This window comes from Marmota flaviventris, chromosome 17 (genome assembly GCF_047511675.1).
Source record: "Marmota flaviventris isolate mMarFla1 chromosome 17, mMarFla1.hap1, whole genome shotgun sequence".
NCBI classification, from domain to species: Eukaryota; Metazoa; Chordata; class Mammalia; order Rodentia; family Sciuridae; genus Marmota; species Marmota flaviventris.
Window position 1 is genome coordinate 55012693 of NC_092514.1, and position 17677 is coordinate 55030369.

General features: G+C 54.6%; 2 protein-coding genes across 3 annotated transcripts; one reads left to right on the top strand and one right to left on the bottom strand.

Moving 5' to 3' along the window:
• The first annotated feature begins 1346 nt into the window (after positions 1-1346).
• On the top strand, positions 1347-4545 carry Cisd3 (CDGSH iron sulfur domain 3). The gene is made up of 4 exons (XM_027924691.3): positions 1347-1530; positions 1913-1936; positions 2427-2546; positions 4137-4545. Exons 1-4 carry the CDS (start codon positions 1501-1503, stop codon positions 4314-4316), a joined length of 354 nt encoding a protein of 117 aa, XP_027780492.1. The 5' UTR covers positions 1347-1500; the 3' UTR covers positions 4317-4545.
• A 195-nt stretch (positions 4546-4740) lies between these two features.
• Pcgf2 (polycomb group ring finger 2) lies at positions 4741-16551 on the bottom strand. Of its 2 annotated transcripts, none has more exons than XM_027924740.2 (10): positions 16401-16551; positions 9790-9950; positions 8944-9040; positions 8607-8662; positions 8472-8522; positions 8169-8277; positions 7998-8052; positions 7817-7912; positions 6837-6917; positions 4741-6328 (listed from the first exon to the last, which is right to left on the bottom strand). In XM_027924740.2, the coding sequence occupies exons 2-10, from the start codon at positions 9899-9901 to the stop codon at positions 5951-5953; spliced, it is 1035 nt and encodes a 344-aa protein (XP_027780541.1). In that variant the 5' UTR covers positions 9902-9950; positions 16401-16551; the 3' UTR covers positions 4741-5950. The 2 variants fall into 2 exon arrangements, with proteins under 2 accessions (XP_027780541.1, XP_027780540.1); XM_027924739.2 differs by having other exon boundaries at positions 7817-7915.
• Between the last annotated feature and the right edge of the window lie 1126 nt (positions 16552-17677).

Below are 17677 nucleotides of genomic sequence, written 5' to 3' on the forward strand. Positions count from 1 at the left end.
GTTCAGAGCTGATGGATTCTTTCCATAGACAATGACACTTTAAGGGTTGCCTTTAAACAAAAAAAAAAAAAATTTTTTTCCTGTTTGTGAGGTTTTTCCCTCAGGCTCCTGGGTCCACTGCTTCCTCCAAGTGCCCTGACCTTGAGGCTGATCAAGGAGCCTTGCCCTCTCTTATGCTGAGACCTGGAGAAGTTCTAACTCCAGGACTAATGGGAAAGGCCTAGACAAATGAGGAGAGCCTCGGGTGGGACAGCTTCCAAGGAGTAACCTTCACACTTCCCTTTCCCAAACTGGAAATGCTGACAGGTTTTCAAACACAGGCTCCTGCCAGCTTCCAGGACTTCCTTGGTGTGGAGTGGGCCAGAGTGAGGGGTAGGTAGCTTGTTCCCAGTTCTCCTTTATCCCAATTTATTTTCCTGGGGAGAGGTGCCTAGAGGGATGGAGGTAACTTAACTGGGAATTTGGAGGAAGATGGGGATGAACTGCCCTGGCTCCCTCCCAGCCACATCTACTCAGATTAAAAGCATGTCCAGCTCCCTCAGACCAGTTGGTCTTGATCTACTAAAAGGGGCTAAAGGGTGCCCTCACTCTCCTTTGTTCACTTTCTCCAGACCAACTTGGGACTTGGGTAGTGGGACTGGAGATCCAAACCCTGGCTCCCCCACCCCTTCCATCCCAGCCTGTTTCCATGTAGCTGACCCTTCCTAGGGGAGCAGGGAGGGGAAGCCACAAATTGCAAACCCAGGGGCTCCTTTTTCATTCTTTCTAAAACCTCCTTTGTATCCTCAGCCTAAAGGCAATGCTCCCCGTGCCACCTCCAAGCCTGGAATTGTGCATAACCCGGATCTTGTATCTTTGTATAACGGATGTTATTTGTACGAAGGGCAGTTCGTAAACAGCACTTGTTCTTTTAATAAAAGAATGTTTTACAAAAAAAAAAAAAAAAATTCTTCAGAGACCCCGCTTCTGGCTTTATAGAAGGGAAAGGGGAGTGGGGTGCCATTTGTGGGGGCCTGCAGGGAGGAGGGCAGGGGTATGGTCTGTGACACTTTCAGAATTTGGATGCCCGGTGTATACACAAATGCAGATAACAGCCCATGTAACCTACAGGGCCCGGCAGCGGGACTGTGTTTAACAAGCTGGCTGGGTGATGTGGTGTCCTCACACTATGCTTTTGGAAACTGCCTTAGAGTCTTCGGCCCCGTCTGGGGCGAAGTCTGGCTCGTCTGGGGCGCTCTCTGCGCACCGCATCCGCAGATGCGCCCTACCCCAGGAGTGCGGGGGAGGTCGGGGCGCACCCCAGAGCAGCCGCCGGGGACTGCGGGCGGGCACCTGCCGAACTTCGGGCCGCGGGGCCCAACTCCACCCGCACGCAGCGGGGTGGTGTCTTCCGGGCTGCAGCGTTGCTGGGCAGGCCGGGGGCGGAGCGGAGAAGGAAGGTGACCCGGACGGGGCGGAGTCAGCGCGGCCTGAGCGGCAGCCTTACGCGACGTGGGAGGGATGTTGCGGCCGGTGGCGCTCCGCACCTGGGTGAGCAGCCCTCGCTCCGCGCTCGCTTCCGCCTAGACCTCGGGCCGCCAGGCCCTGCCTCTCCGGGCCCACTGTCCTCGGAGCCCAGGCCAGGCCCTGCCCTTTCCCAAGCCCCGCTTCTCAGCGAAGGGTCCCGAGTCCCCAGGCCGCCTTGTGCTTTGCAGCCCTTCATTGAGCGCCTTCCTCCGCAGTCCACCCAAAAGAGTGCCGAAATGCGGGACCTGCCCCGCAAGGCTCCTTCTCCTGTGACCCCTTTTTCTTTCCCTCTTGTTTCTCCCATGCCCCTTTGGCCTATCCGGTCTTCACGCCCATACGGCTTCCCTCGACCTGCCCTCTCCACTGATTTTTATTTTTGTTTCCACATCTCTTCTGCCTGTACCAGAGGCGGGACATCTCCTCCTGGCTGGTGAGTATCCCTAGCGTCGTCCTCCTCCCTAGTTCCAGAGACCTTCAGGGCAGAGACCAGGGAATGGAACCAGGAAGGGACGGCCCTGCTCCCATCTTCCAGCACTTTTTTCCTGTTGCCCACTGGCTCTAGAAGAGGTGGGGTGGATCGGATAGCACAGGGTGGGAACCAAGCGCCCCACTGACAAACCAAGCTGTAGGTGTAGGTGGCCCTGCCAAAGGCTGGCAAGATCCTGGCCCTGGGGCCAGCACTTAAGTGGGAGCCAGGATTTGAGGTAAAACTGGAATGCATGCATGGCATTGAAATCCCTTCTCTCTGGAAGTTATGGACCTTAGCACATCCTGGGGGGAATGCTCTTGCCAGGTGGTAGCTGATACATCAGCCTCCCAGAAGCCTGCCATACACCAGGGCAAGCAGGAAATTGGACACTGTGCTTCCAGGGCTTGAGCTGATCCCCACCCCCACCCCCCATCTTCTTCCCTGGACACAGGACCGATGGTTCCCTAAAGCCCCAGCCAAGTCTGTGGTGGCCCTAAAGACACCTATCAAGGTGAATCTGGTGGCTGGAAAAACCTACAGGTGGTGTGTATGTGGCCGCAGCAAGAAACAGGTGAGACTCCTGCCACCCTTCCCATGCACATGCCATCTCTAGCAGGGGATAATACAGTGTCTTCTGAAAGCTCTCACCTGCTCCTCCTCTTCCTGCATATACCTGAAGAACAGGGGGATTGAGGGGCAACAGTAGCTCCCAGTGCAGTACTACCAACGAGTGGCCTGGAGCTGGCTGGTCTGCATGCTCCCCTTGAAATGAAGCTGTCAACAACAGCTTAGCACACAGCCAGAGCACTGGAGTCCAAGTGTCCCAATCCTGTGTCCTTCCTCTGGGCATATATCTGGACTCCAGCTCTACTTCCCCCCTCTCCTTCCTGGGCAAAGTTTCCCAAGCTTTGGATCCCCACATGGGAAGATTCTGCCCTGTCTTTTCTGCCTTAAACCCAGCCTTCCCCTGACTCCTGCTCCTCTTTTTCAGAACACCCTCCCCTTTTGCTGCAGCTGTGACTTTCCTAGTTGCTTGCCACAGCCTGCCTTCTTCTTAGCCTGTGGCCTGTTTGCATCCTCTCTTCTCCTGCCCAGGAGCCTTTCATTCCTGGAGGAATCTGACCCATATTCTTGACCTCAGTCCCTTTCCTTCCTCTGGTACAGAACTTATAACTGTTCCTCAAAGCCATGTTGGTAATGTCAGCAATCCAGGGTCCTGAGAACCACTTTACCACTGATATGCTGTGGACTTTAAGCAGGTATTTGTGAGGTGGAACAATGCCAAGGGCATGCCAGCCAGAGGAATGTGGCCTGTGTGGGTGGATTGGCACATGTGCCTCTGCCCATGCCCTTTGAGTCAGGTTGCTGATTTTTATTCTCTCACTTCTTTCTTTGCTCTTATCCTACCCTAGTCCCAAGGTCAAGAGGCCTTGGCTCCAGTTCTGGTCTAACAAAGTGAGTCCCCTCTTTGGGCCTCAGTTTCCATTACTCAGTCTGCTCAGAGGGGTTCTGGGATATTCCTATTTCTGCACCAGGCAGGCAGGTACCCTGGGGCATCCCTTCCTCCCTAACATGCCTGATTATTTACTGGAGCCAAACGAACTGCTCCTGCTGTATTAAAGCACTGTGAAGCGCTTCTCCAATATAGAGAAGTTTTTAGCCTGGGAACATGGGAAAGGAAATGAATTTCATGAAGAAACAGGCTCAGCAGAGCCTAACAAAACCTTAGTACAACATTGTAAATACCTGAGGTTTCCTTTGATCTTAACTCTTGGGTCCTGGTCCTCTGGGTTCCCCACTTCCCTGCAGACTAACAGTTGTAAATACTTATTTTTTTCCAATATGGGGGATTGAAAACCAGGACACTGTACCGTGTGTTACATCCCCAGCATCCCCCTACCCCGATTTTTTTGTTTGTTTGTTTAATTTCGAGACAGGGTCTCACTAAGTTGCTGAGGCTGGCTACCACACCCAGCATGCTGTAAATACTGAACTTACTATGGGCAAAGGACATAATGACCATTTGTTTTTATTTCCTCATGACAGACCTACTCTTATCAGTGAAGCTGTTCTGGAGCCTGAACCCTAACTACTGGGCTAGCTCTGCCTGGCCTCCGCAGGGGGGCTCAGGTCTTATGACTCTTTTTTTCCCCTCCACCAGCCTTTCTGTGATGGCTCCCACTTCTTTCAACGAACTGGCTTATCCCCACTCAAGTTCAAGGCCCAGGAGACCCGAACGGTGGCCCTCTGTACCTGCAAGGCCACCCAGAGGCCCCCATACTGTGATGGCACCCACAGGAGCGAGCAGGTGCAGAAGGCAGAAGTAGGCTCCCCACTCTGAGGGGGTGGCTACTTGATTCCAGGACTCTGACAGGCACCCCCTTTGTGGGGAAAGAAACTGAGTGCCAAGCCCAAGAAGGAACCATCCCGGGGCCCCAGTACCCACAGCTGGCTTGTTTAGAAATCGTTCCCCACAACCCAAGGTCTCCAGTCACAGCAATTGGGAGGGGGTCCCTGGTTCAGGGTCTGCTAGTGGAGAAGGTGGCATTAAACAAGCATGACTCCCTGGAGTGGTGTTCTGTGGTCACTGAGGTGAGGACAGGTACGTTCCTGTATCACATTTTAACCTGTGTGGGAGCTGAGGCTGCCTGGCAGGCTACAGGGGGGCACCTCAGATTAATTCCACGTAAGCATGGTAAGGTCAGGGGAGCCACCCATCCTATCCCATGTCCCCTTCCCCAAAGAACTACAGGCTCCAGGGAGGATGCAGCATTTATTACAAAGCCAAGAAATACAAATGTCCCAGTGCAAGAGGAGGGTACAGTCACAGGACCTCAAACAGGACAAGGTACAGACAAAGCCATGGGGGCTCCCAACCCCACACACCTCCTTGTGACAGTCTGGCCTCCTCCCAGATCTATGTACATTGGAGGAAAACCAGGTGGGCAGGGGTCTGCTGGGGCCTGCCCCTGAGGGGGCGTTCTTTTGACCTCTCAGAGTTGTGCTTCTAGATGCCTCTGTCACTGTCCTGACTCGGCCTCAGCTGGGGGTGAGGAGGGGGGCTGGAGGACTATTTGCCTTTGGCAGAACCTGGGGTCTGTGCTTGTCTGAGGTTAACCTCATCCCTGCCCCTCCGTTCTGGGTCTCCAAGTGAGGCTTCACCACCAGTCTTGAAAGTAAGGGTCCTGGGCCAGGGTAGGGGCAGGAAGGGGCGAAGCAGTTCATGTTGCTAAAGCCACACATGGACTTTCCAGGGCTGGGATCCCCCATGCCTGAATCTTCTCTTCCACAAGATAAATGATGCAAAGGCCACACACACAGGGGAAAAGGGCCGAACTATCTAGTCTTTGCACAAGATTTCCACTGCATGAGGAGGTGAGGGAGATGCCTTCTCGCTGCCCACTTGCTCCTCAGATCCAGGGGACAAACTGCACTTGTAAAAGGCACTGTCTTCAAAAATCTCTGGACATTCAGCAATGGGGGGCTGGGCAGGGGCAGGACAGCAGCCAAGATGGGTAGAGAAACATGGTGGACCCCGTACCGGGCCAGATAGAGCTGTGTCTAAAGCTTTGGGGGCTGGTGGGGTCCCTCAACATCCCATCTGCCTTGGGAAACAGGGAGAAATGGAGTAGGGCTTTACCCAACTTCCAGTGGCCCCTTGAGTTCACCTCCAGGCAACCCCCAAAGAGCAGAGCAAACTACACAAGACCCCCTAAAAATGAAACACACACACACACACACACACAGTTCTCCCCACCGCCCCGTGGCATTTAAATTAATCTGGTTGGTCCATAGAAAATAAGTATGTATATTTGGTCTTTCCTATGTACATATATATATATAGATTTATTTATAAAACCCACCTCCCACTTCTACGGTGGGAGGAGCTGGGTAAAGTAGAAGAGGTGGAAAAAAGGCCCAGAAAAAGTGAAAGGAGGGAGAGGTGGCTGCAAAGGAGGGAAAGGACCCCTTTCCTCAAGTTAAAGGGGGCACAGGAGCTCCGTTGACAGTCATCTTCCGCCCCCTGCTGGTGGAGGATGGTGTCTGCAGGCAGTTCGAGGCACCCCCGTTGGCAGCTGTGGTGGCCCCACTGGCTGTCGAAGGGGGAGTGGGGGAGGTAGGGTGGGTGGCTGGGGGGCCGTGGGAGCTGGGAGAGCCATGGGAGGGAGTGGCAGGGCTGGGTAGGGAGGAGGAAGTGGCCGGCAGGGTGGCAGGGCTAGGAGCCTTGTCGCTGACTGACTCACACTCGGATGCCCCGCTGGTGTTGGTGCCCTCTGAAGGAGTGGGCACTGTGGGCAAGGTGAGTCGCTTGCAGGCTGGCTGAACACGGTACTTTAGAGGGAGAGGGCCATTCTGTGGTGAGAGGGAGATGGAGAAAGGCAGGGACAGAGGGTATCAGGAGAAAGGCTAACCAGGGAGCCACCAGCCCCACCCCAAAGTGCCCACACAAGAACAAAGAGAAGATATGGGCCTTTCAGAGGGGAGACCAGCAGAGCAAAGGAGGCGAACAAAGCAAGAGGCAGAGACAGAGGGGGACACACAAAGACCCAGAGAGACGGGGGCTTGGAAAGAAAAAGAGGAGACAGGAAATAGAATATAGAAAGCAATATTTGCTCCTGGCAGCCACCTATTTCTGACCCCAAATTAGCACAGAATGGGCCAGAAGAGCCCTTTCTCCTGAGTGTGGGAGTTTAATCAGCAAGAGAGGGCCAGAGGCTGACCTGGTATGACAGACAATCCCAGACACATCCAGCTCCCAAGACAAGGGATGGACACAAGGGAGGATTGAAGAGGATAGCCCGAGTGGTCACTGTGGTCACAAACTAATGCCTGCCTCCACCCTGCACCCTGCCCAGCTCACCCGTCGCCAGGGGTAGATGTAGGCGATATCCATGAGGGTGTAGTATTCCTTTAGGGGCTCGTCCTCATAAAGAACCTCCACCTGGGGAGGGAAGGGGTGGATACTGTGAGCCTGGCCAGGTGCAGGACTGGGAGGTGGGGCAACGTGGAGGGTGGATTACAGGTGGCCTTCGCTACTGAGGGCTGTCATGTGGATTTGACTTCCCCATCAGAGCTGTCCCCACGTAACATCTGACCACAGGTGGGATGGAATCCAGAAAAGTTGCTGCTCAGCCCCAGCCATCCACATAGCTGTCAGTCCCCTCCTCTCCGGCAGGCGTCCCTGAAGACCTAACAAGGCTGGAAGGAACTCCTGGCCACTGGCTGTCACCCTTGGATGCACAATGGACTGGCCAGGGGAGCTTAAAAAAACCATCAAAGCCTGTATCCCAGCCCCAGAGACGCTGACCTAACAGGTGAATCCGGAGGTGGCTCACTATAGACACAGGACTAGGTACAGCAGAGTTTAGGATTCACTATCTGAGCCTTGCTACTCAAAGCGCAGTCCTGGTGGTCCGTTTACCTTCCACATTGGCAGCACTTAGAAGCTCACTAGAAATGTAGAACTGAATGCACCAGAACCTGCCTTTCAACAAGATCTCCTGGCCATCATGTACACATTCAAGTCTGGGAAGCCCTGTCCTAGAGCTGGCCCTCCCACAGCCAGCTGGCCCTATATTTTCACCTGTACACCTCTTCCACAATTCTGAGTGTGTAAGTGTGAGTGCACATACACCCTCACCCCAAGCACCTCTGCACAATGACTTCAACAGACACAGACTATGCCACCCTAATCCTGGGTTCAACCACCCTTCTCTATAGGCTGTAACACAGTCACACCAGCCCCCGATGACGCCTAGCCAGCCCTGAGCAATAGTTGGGGTGCAGACTGTCAGACCCTCTCACAAAGACGCTCCTGTTTTGAGAAGGCCCAGGACTCACCTTGTACTTGCTGGGTACATCCATCTTGTTGCGAAGGAACTTGGCAAGGTGCATGACGGTCATGGCTGCTGGGCATCGCAGGAAGCGCACCCCTGTCTGCTGGGGAGAGATGCCTGTGAGGGGCCCCCCAGGCACTACCTCACAGCCCACAGCCCACTCCTGGGCAGGCCCCAGCATTCACCTTCTCCTTGTCCCCATCCCCATTCTCCAGGGGGCCCTTCTTCTCCTCCCGGTCCCTGGAGAAGGAGAAAGAAGAAAGCTAGAGCGACCCTGGAGCAGGCAGGACCCCTCACCGCACACACACTGAGGGCTCCCAGCAGATGGGGCCAGCCCAGGCCTGGACTGGACTTGCCTGACACCTTCGTAGAACTCGATGGAGAGGCTGACAATCTCGTCATCACTCAGCGCCCCCTTCTCCTGCTCCAAGACCTCACCGCGGTCCTCATTGGAGCCATTAGGGACTGCAGAAAGAGCTTGGGGGGTGAGTGGGAGGTAGGGGGGAGGAGGCTCACCAGGGACAGAGGGTCACAAAGCTCAGTCAGGTGAGCCCGGCCACCCTCTCAGCAGGGGAGTGGGGTGCCCTGTGGGAGGATGCATGGGGTTAGGCAACCCTACCTCCTGGCACAGGCCCAGGAATAGGCATGCGCACACTCACCCTCTGTCAGGGGGTACGCTGCGTAGAAATCTCGTCGCCGTTTCATCTCATCTGGAAGAAGGAAGAAGCAGGGTAAGAGTGCAGGAGACTAGGAGAGGACAGGAGAGGGGGGAGGGGAGAAGGGGACACAAATACCTTTGAAAAGCCCAGGGACCAATTTGTAGACTATGTCTTGGAGGGTTTTGTCAGATCTGGGAAAAAAGTTCAGGGACTATCAATAGTCACATCATCCTACTATCCCCAGCCTGGGACCCTCTTCCAACCCTTCCCTACACCCGGTGCCCAGGCCTCGGACTTCCTAGTATTTCTTAGCCTATAAGCTAGGAGTAACCAAGAGGGAGGGGAGGGACAGAGTCCAGGCCCTACTTCTCCTGACCAGCTGCCCTGGCTGCAGGAGGCAAAGAGGATGAGGGGACAGAGGTAGGCTGACCTAGCAGCTGGGTAGTGGCAGGGGGAGCAATGCCAGGCCCACCTGATACTCAGCAGCGGTCGGGTTTTATGGACCTGCACATCACACATGGGGCAGTATTTGTTGGTCTCCAGGTAACGCACGATGCAAGTTTTGCAGACTTGGGGGGTATGGACAGAGAGAGGACAGTCAGCGCCCCTTTCCTACCCCAGGACCAGTCCCCATTCCCTCTGCTCAGATTCAGGCATCTTCTCTTCTCCACCTTGTCCCAGCAGTTCAGGGCTGTTCAGAGGCCGGGCATGGTAATACATGTTCTGTACTTTCCCTTGTCCATCCTTGGGAAAGGATGGGTCTTGTGTGTTTTGTGTATGAGACAGGTTGGTGTCCTACACAACATATAAAGTGAGCTTCAATGGGGGCTGGGGTTGTGGCTCAGCGGTAGAGCGCTCACCTCAAACATGCGAGGCTCAGCACCACAAAAACATAAATAAATAAAGATGTTGTGTTCAACTACAACTAAATAAATAAATAAATATTTAAAAGTGAGCTTCCAGTTCCAGGCCCCCTGATGGAGTACAAAACAAGAGTCAGCCTGTTAAGAGCCCTCCTAGGTATTTGACCTCTTGCAACCAAGACTATGTGCAAATGAGGGACACCTGAACCTTGAGAGTATGAAATTTCAGCCACACAGATTCAAGAGATCTGAGATTCCAGATGCCAGTTCCTGAAATGAACTTCTGGGAAGAGACAATCCCTGCCCCAAGTTATCCCTCCCAGGCTTGTCCATGACCTAGGGCTTCCCAGTAGGCACATGGGCGTCAGCTCTCCAGGGCAGGAGCTTATTGTCCATCTTCCCTGCAGCGCCCCCCAACCTGGGCCCAGAGGCTGCCCACCCTGCACCCAACTCACAGGAATGCAAGCACTCCACAATAGTGGTTGCATCAATGAAGTATCCCCCACAGAGGGCACACATGAGGTGAGGGTTCAGCTCCGTGATTTTGATCCGTGTGGTCCGATGCATGATGCCAGGTCTGGGGCTGGGGGGACTGGGGGGGCTTGGGAGCTTCACTCTGGAAAATGGAAAATGAATCAGAAACCCGAGATCCAACACCCCCCTCTAACAGCTCTCCCGGAGCCCAAGCTCCTCTTTGCCTTCAAGGTAGGATGGGGTGTGTTCAAGTGGCTGGTTCTCTCTTGTCCTCTGAGTGTTCACTGGGTACCTAGGGGCTCAGGAGATTCATGTGACCTTGAGCAACAAGGTCATGCTTCATCTTAGAAGCAGCAGGAAAGATTAAAGTTAAATCATAAGAAGTACTACTCAACTCCTCAGAGGATGTGTGGAGTCAGGAAAATGGAAGACAGCAGGGTTTTTACTTTTATTCTTCATTTTTATTTTATTTTATTTATTTATTTATTTATTTATTTTTTAAGGAGAGAGAGAGAGAGAACTTTAATATTTATTTTTTAGTTATTGGCGGACACAGCATCTTTGTTTGTATGTGGTGCTGAGGATCGAACCTGGGCCGCACACATGCCAGGCGAGCGCGCTACCGCTTGAGCCACATCCCCAGCCCTTATTCTTCATTTTTAATTTTGCAGTGCTAGGGATTGAAGTTAGGGCATTGCACATGCTAGTTAACAGCTCTACCACTGACCTACACCCCCAGCCTGAGCAGGGGTTTTAAAAATCTCTCCAATCCTGCCAGGTGCAGTGGCACACACCTGTAATCCCAATGGCTGAGGCAGGAGGATCATAAGTCTGAGGTCAGCCTGGGCAATTTAGAGATGCTGTCTTTAAAAAAAAGGAGGGGAGGGGAGCTGGGGGATGTGGCTCAGTGGTAAAGTACCCCTGGGTTTAATCCCCAGCACTGCAAAAAATAATTAAAAAAATCTTCCTGATTCTGATCCATATCCACTCAAGTGGTCAAACATACAGAGTACTAGGAGCTATGAGGAAACTCAGGTAAATAAGCCATTTCCCTGAACTTCAAGGAATGTAAGAAGGGAAGAATAAATTATTCCCATCTCTCTATCCCTCCACCCACTGCAAGGCCTCTCTGCTCCTCTCCAGGAAGCCTGCCCTGGAAACACCACAGCATAGGCTGCCCTATTTGGTAGTGGCACCTATCACTGGTCCTGGCTGTGTGGCTAAATTAGGCCCCAGAGCACCCCCTGCCCAAAGTCACCTGATATAGGCAGCTCCCTGGAAATTCCCTCTACGCTGACCATTTGGCTTCCAGGCCTGGTACTCAGACAGGGAACACTGAAGATAGTCCCTCCATGCCCCAAGTTGGGAAAGAGGTCCAGCCTAACCCCAGGTCCAACCCTGGACTCTACAGGTGACAGCAGTCAAAGAGCCTGGGCAAGATTGCTACTGTCCCCAGCACAGGAATCCCTCCCACTGGACCCAACCAATAAGCCACTGTACACGTGGATACATTCGTATTCTAGATCCACCCTTTCATGCACACGCAGGAATTTCCCCATGTGGCCACTGCCACTCCACTGTCTCCCACCCTGGAGACATCTCTGCTGCCTGTCCACAGGCTGTCCAGCATCAGACCTACAGGTAGGTTCTCCTAGATGCCTGTCAAAGCTGGGCAGAAAGTTATCTGCCCTTAGCTCCCTGGCGGGGCCTGGAGGTCAGTCCGGGGCTGGCTCTGGACTGGCTGCCATACTTTCTCAGTTCATAAACCAAACCTGCTCCTAGAAGGGCTGGGCCCCTTCCCGTCCTCCTCTTTCCCAGAGTGAAAGCCCAGGAGTGGGGCGTGGGAGGGTGGCCAAGCCCCAGCAGCTCCTTTACAATAGGCTCACACCCATTTCTCTTTTCCAGAAAGAGTTCTTTTAAAGCCACCACACTGAGTTTTCTAGGACAAGACATTCACAGCCAGGATCAGCAGTTTCTATAGAGACCCTACGATGAGTCTGGCCAGGACCCAAACAGCCACCAGAGGCCCAGGGCACCTGGCCAGAGACCAAAAGAGATGGAAGGACACAAAGGCCACATGTCAGGGGACAGACACCAAGGTACAGAGCAGCCAGAAAGGAACAAGCTGGCCTCAGAGCTGGCCCAAAGGACCCTGGGGCCTACAGACCCAGCCTGAGGAAGGAAAGGGGTTTCCACTCCACATAGGGTGGCCTCAGCCAGCCCTCCCTACATGGGTCCCCTTCACAATTACGCAGAAGGCTGCTGGCTACTCCACTGTTTAGCTGTTTCCATAGTAACCCTGTACCTGGCAAGATGCCCAAATATTATTACAACCATCCAGAGGAGAGAACAAACTCCGAGTGGCTGTCTCTCTGAGCATGTGTAACATCTATCCTATGTGTACGTGCCATCTGGGCCTCCAATGGTACTTGGTGGACTGCTTGTCCTGTGTATGTCGGTGTCCAGATGTATCAACATATGTGTGCATGCACAGCCAGAAACTAAACACAGTAGGACTCAATGCTGGGGGTCCAGACAGCCTGAGGTAATCCTGCTCCCATCTTTCTCTCTCTCACCCACACCTGCATACACCTACAAACAGGCAGGCTCTACACACTGCTTTAGCCCCTCATTCACACACTTGCTGTGTTTCTGAAACAGACACTTGCTCTTAAGAACTCTAGGAGTAGCCAGGCACAGTGGTGCATGCCTGTAGTCCCAGCAGCTCAAGAGGCTGATGCAGGAGGACTGCAAGTTCAAGGACAGCCTCAGCAACTTAGCCAGGCCCTACGCAGTTAAGTGAGATCCTGTCTCAAAAAGAAACAAGACAAAAATCTGCAAGAAAAAAACAAAAGCCATACGCTACAAACAGCCACACCCCTCACCATCTCCATCCAGTGGTCAGTGAGAATTCAGACCAAGACTGTCCTCCAGGCCCCTTTCTGGACCAAGAGAAAAGTGAGAGAAAGAACTGAGGTGCTTACAGAGTGAAATGCTCCTCTTGCCACCCCCCATCCCCAGGGCCTCAGAATGCCACCTCTGGGGCTGGGGGTGGGGAGAAGCACTGATTGGCTCCTCACCTGATTGCCATGGTTACCTGCAGGGCCCTGCCAGCAAGTGCCAAGAGCAAATGTAAACAGGAGCTCTGTTTCCATAGAGAATCCCCTTCCCATCACCCCCGCCCCAGGACTGGGCCCCACGTTCCTGACACCCAGTTCCTCCCCAGATACAAATGGTGGTGTTCTATGGGCAGCAGAGTGAGGGAAGAGGGTGATGTCCAGCTGTCATCACTGTAGGGGAAGAGCCTGAAGATGAAAGTGGGAGACAGAAGAAGGGGAACAGAGATATTAGGAAATGGAGCTGTGGGGGGGCTTTAACAGCCAATCCCAACTATGTTCCCCCAATGGACCTGCACACTGACACCCCAACACCCCCTTCCCCTAGCCAGAGTCGAGGTCCTTTGTTAACTTCTGTCCTCAACCCCACTGTCTTAGCAAGGGTGTGCTCCTTAAGAGGCCCCAGTTCCTTGTCCTGGAGGCGACTAATGGGCACACAGCACCCAATCCGAACCCTTGCCATTCAAGCCTGGCAAGTATCTTTCCTCAAAGCCTCCTAACAGACCCTACACCTCTCCATTTTCACACTCCACTGTGGAAGCCGGCCCACAATCAGTCCTCTCCCTGCCAGTTTCTTCATGTCCCTTCTGCAGAAGAAGCTGGCTTCTGATAACCCAGAGGTCCCTGCTGCTCCTGGGACGGCAGCTGCAGTACTCTTTGCCCTTCCTCTCCTCTAAATGAGATCAGCCTGATTACTTCACTATTGTCTCCTGGTCTTGGGAAAAGTCATTCAAGGTCACATCCAGATGTGACTAGCAAAGATGGAAGGTATCTTAGAAAGCATCTTGTCTAATCCTCTCATTTTACAGATGAAGAAACTCAGAGTGAAGTGACTTGTCTAAGGTCACACAGCAAACCAGTAGCAGTCCTGGACAAGAAATCTGCCTGCCTCCTGAGCCAGTACTCTGTACACACTGGCACTCAGTGGGGCTCCCTGCTCATCTAAAGAAGCCTGCTTAACCCCATCTGGGCTTAAGGAAAGGCAGGAGAACCACCCAACAGGCCTTCTGGGAGGAAGTCAAAGCCGGCTCACAGCAAGACCGTCAGCACCATTCTAGTCTTTAAGGAGGAAGAGGGAGCAGAGCCTATCCCCCTCCACAGTACAGATAGGGAAACCAAGCTCCATGGAAGCACAGCAAGCCAATAAGACATACACCCTCAATCTTCAGACTCCATTCCTCTCCCAGCCTCGTGGGCCCAACTGTGTAAATCCCGTGTATTTGTTTGGGGCCCTGGGGTTCTGGAGGGACACTGACTTTCTCAACTTTCCCTGACCCTTGGCAATAGCACAGAGCTCTGCTCCTTTATCTCCCTGCTGCACCCCACTACCTTGGAAAAAGACCTCCATACCCTCCCTCTCTCCCTTCCTTTACCACCTTTGAGTTCCCTAAGATCAAACAAAGACAAAAACCCAAAATATACGCACAAAGCAACACATTGTCAGATATATACACAGAGAGCCAGACACACCCCCTCCATCTCTTACACTTACAACACACAAGGTTAGATAGGCTGGAAACCCCCCCCCACACACACACACACACTCTAGACAGACACTTGGCCAGACCCACCAGGCCAGACACACCCCACCACACATACAGCCAGACTCAACCTGGCCTACACTTGCCAGATATACAAGTCATCCCCATCAATCCCTTCCCATCCAGAAGCCCACTACCCTGACGTCCCTGCCTGAAACCAAAGCTGCAAACACACACTAACCTTTTGTGCATCCCTTATCCTGCCAGTGTAAATTATAAGTGTTCTAGCAACAAAGGCAATTCAGCTCCCAACCCAGCTCCAGGGCCAGAGGCTGGAGAGCTGCTGCGGGCATCTGACCTGCACAAAGATGTAACCTCTTCCTGTTCAGGCTCTCTCCATTCCCATGGCAACTGTTCCATCAACCAAGATCTCTCAGGGGAGGCCAGGGGCAGCAAAGTCCCTTTCCTGCACATCTCCTAAGACTTCAACTTAAGCTCTACACAATTACACAAGGTCTGGATCCTGAAGTCTGTTTCCTGCCTAATTCCAAATACAGTTCTAAGGCTTTAAGCCCCAACATCAAACCAGGAAACCCCTGGGAAAACCTCCCCACTGAAAGGCTACAACAGAGCTGGCTTTATACTCCTTCTCCAAGTAATAACACCTTGGAGCAGAGTGAAGGGGATGGGAGGAGACAAATCAGAGTTTCAGGAACAGCACAAACTGCTAGAGGCCCACAGCAGGAGGCAACAGACTGTGGGAGTAACCAGGACGCCCCTCCCCCAGCGACGTGAGCGCTGGAGAGACTGAGGCAGTATGGGGGAGATGGGGCTCTGAGGGGCAAAACACCCCCCAGAAAGTAAGGGGGAATACTTCTACAATATTTAGAGGCAAATTCGCTCCCAACTCCATGCCTCCTTCCCCCTCAAGCCAATCGGAACAATTCTGGGCAGATGGACGGAGTGCAGGAGGGAGAGGAAGGGATGGAATGCCGAGGCACACCGTGGAGGCAAGAGGCACCGGGTGTCTACAAGCTCAGGGTCCCAGTCCCTCCGAGTTAGCAGTAGGAGGAGGGTCTGGGGAGGAAAGGACCGTGGCTTCTCCAGTGCAAGAGGGGCCAGTTTTCCAAATCCTTCATGCTCCAGTTGGCAAAGGGAAATAAGCGTGATAAATGTCCCCCCATTTTCATTCTAGTCGCTCTGCGCGGGCTTCCCCAGGAGCCGGGGTCAAAGGATCAGGGACCCCAGGGACTGAGCGACCTCTTCCTCCTTCCCTAGGGTCAAACTTTAGTCGGGAGCCCAGAAGAGGTGTTAGTGGAAAGCTCTGCTGAGGTGGTTCAGAGAGGGGGCGGGGCGCCCTGCACTGGGACCCGGGAAGGGACCCGGGTAGGAGGTGCCCGAGAGGACCAGGACCCCGGCAGAGAAGGGCGCCCTCCCCCGGCCTCACAGCGATCCGATCCGAAAACCGTGTCCCCTTCCTCCCGGCCTGAAATCCTCACGCGTCCATGATGCCCCACTGCCCTCTGGAGAGGCGACCCCTGCCCAGACCCAAACGAGTAGACTGGCTAAAACCAGGAAAGGCTCTGGTTCCGGGGGAGACCAGGAGGACCAAGATCCATCCCAGCGCGTACCCCCCAAAGCCCTCCTAGCTGTCCGGGACCCTCCCCCTCGCTACCCCTGGAGCAGGTCTACCAGGGGGCTGCTGCACAAAGAGGTGGTGGTCGAGGGAGATGCCAGATCGTTAGAGGGGGAATCTACTTCGGCCATCTTGGAAAGGAGGAAAGGGAAAAGGGGACAGAAAAAAGGGAGAAAGAAAGGCGGACGGAGCGAGCTTGGACAGGGGCTGGCGGGGCGGGAGGGGGGACACCAGCAGGCCGGGTTCGTGGCTCCCTCTCCCGTGGGGCTTGCGGGGAAGGATGGACCGGCACCTATTCCCATCCCCAGACGGTTATAGGGCAGGAGAAGGGAAGGAAGCCGGAGTCCGCGTCCGCTTACCTGGGTTCGGGGTCCGGTGGGTCTCGGGGAGGGGGGGATGGGAGGGAAGGGAAGGGAGGGAGGGGAGGGGGGCAGCAGCCGTGTCGCTCGCTCGGGCGGCGGGAGGGGAGAAACCTACGCTAAGAAAGGAGTTTGTGAGAGCAGCTTGGGGTGGGAGGGAGAGAGGGGAGGGGAGGGGACAGAGGGGGAGGGGAGGGACCGGAGTTGGGGGGGAGACAAAATGGCTTTTTTCCTCCAGACAAGAGTAGGTCCCGCCCACCACTCACCCACGTGACCTCATTCCTTCAGGGTGTTTGCCGAGCAGGGAAGAGGAGCGGGAGAGGCTTGCGCGGCTGCTCCTCGGGCGGTGCCCGGCCCCCCAAACCCAGGCGGGACCCCTCTTTCCCAAACAGCCCCCTGAACCTAGAGGATAAACCCTGTTTTGTTACTCTGTAGTTAATCCCTTCGTCCCCCAAATTCGTGCTCCCCCCACTGGCCCTGCGATCCCCACCTAGCTGGGGCGCCGGGAAAATGGTAAAATGAGGACCCGGCGGAAATGTGGCTCGCAGCCCCAGCGTGCTTCCACCAAAGGGCGCTCTGGCGGGGGGCGCGGCGCTTCCAGGCATACGTCCTAATGGTTTCCATTCACTCCAGCTGACACTCCCTTAAAATTACTAACTGCGTCTCCGTGAGCGAGCGTGTCTTCCCCACTCCCGATGCCCCTCTGGGCGACAGGTCACCCGGCCCCAGCCGGTGTGCTTCACAGGGATCCCCGTACTGGGTGCTGGGCTCAGGGGCAACCTGCAGGCAGGTCTCACTGCGGGGGCTCGGTTGCTGTGGCCCAGGAGGGCGCAGCGGTCGTGAAGAATAAAACAACCGAGGGAGGAGACCAGCTCAGACTGGAACTCAGGCGTCCGGCCTGGGACACAATAATCGGCCGAATTCGAGAGTCAGAACGGACTAGAAAACCAGGCGCCAGGGCTTGAAAGTGGGCCCGCGCTTTTTCCCTGCCTTGCGCTGATTCCCGCATTTTTCTCCTTGCGCTCTGCGCTTGGCGTGGCTGTGCGAGGGCCTCCCCTGTCGCCACGGCAGGAGCCACCAGCGCGTAGGAGATCAGTGCCAGCCCGCTCCGACCGTAGCTCTCGGCTCCGGCCAGCGCTCGCTATCGGGTCCCCAGTGGCTCCGGCTCAGGGAAGGAGGCTTGGAAAAGCCGGGAGAACGGGGAGCTGGCGCCAAGGAAGCGAATCGATTCTGCGTTATGGCGACGACCGTGGGCCTCATTAGAGAACGGTCTATTG

Bases quoted from the DNA above. Each gene is read 5' to 3' on its own strand.
- Cisd3 (XM_027924691.3), top strand. From the start codon at position 1,501: ATGTTGCGGCCGGTGGCGCTCCGCACCTGG. The intron at 1,531-1,912 runs GTGAGCAGCCCT...TGCCTGTACCAG, and splicing joins CGGTGGCGCTCCGCACCTGG to AGGCGGGACATCTCCTCCTG. The intron at 1,937-2,426 runs GTGAGTATCCCT...CCCTGGACACAG, and splicing joins GGGACATCTCCTCCTGGCTG to GACCGATGGTTCCCTAAAGC.
- Pcgf2 (XM_027924739.2), bottom strand. From the start codon at position 9,901: ATGCATCGGACCACACGGATCAAAATCACGGAGCTGAACCCTCACCTC. The intron at 9,041-9,789 runs GTGAGTTGGGTG...ATACCCCCCAAG, and splicing joins TGTGGAGTGCTTGCATTCCT to TCTGCAAAACTTGCATCGTG. The intron at 7,916-7,997 runs GTGAATGCTGGG...ATCTCTCCCCAG, and splicing joins GGGATGGGGACAAGGAGAAG to CAGACAGGGGTGCGCTTCCT.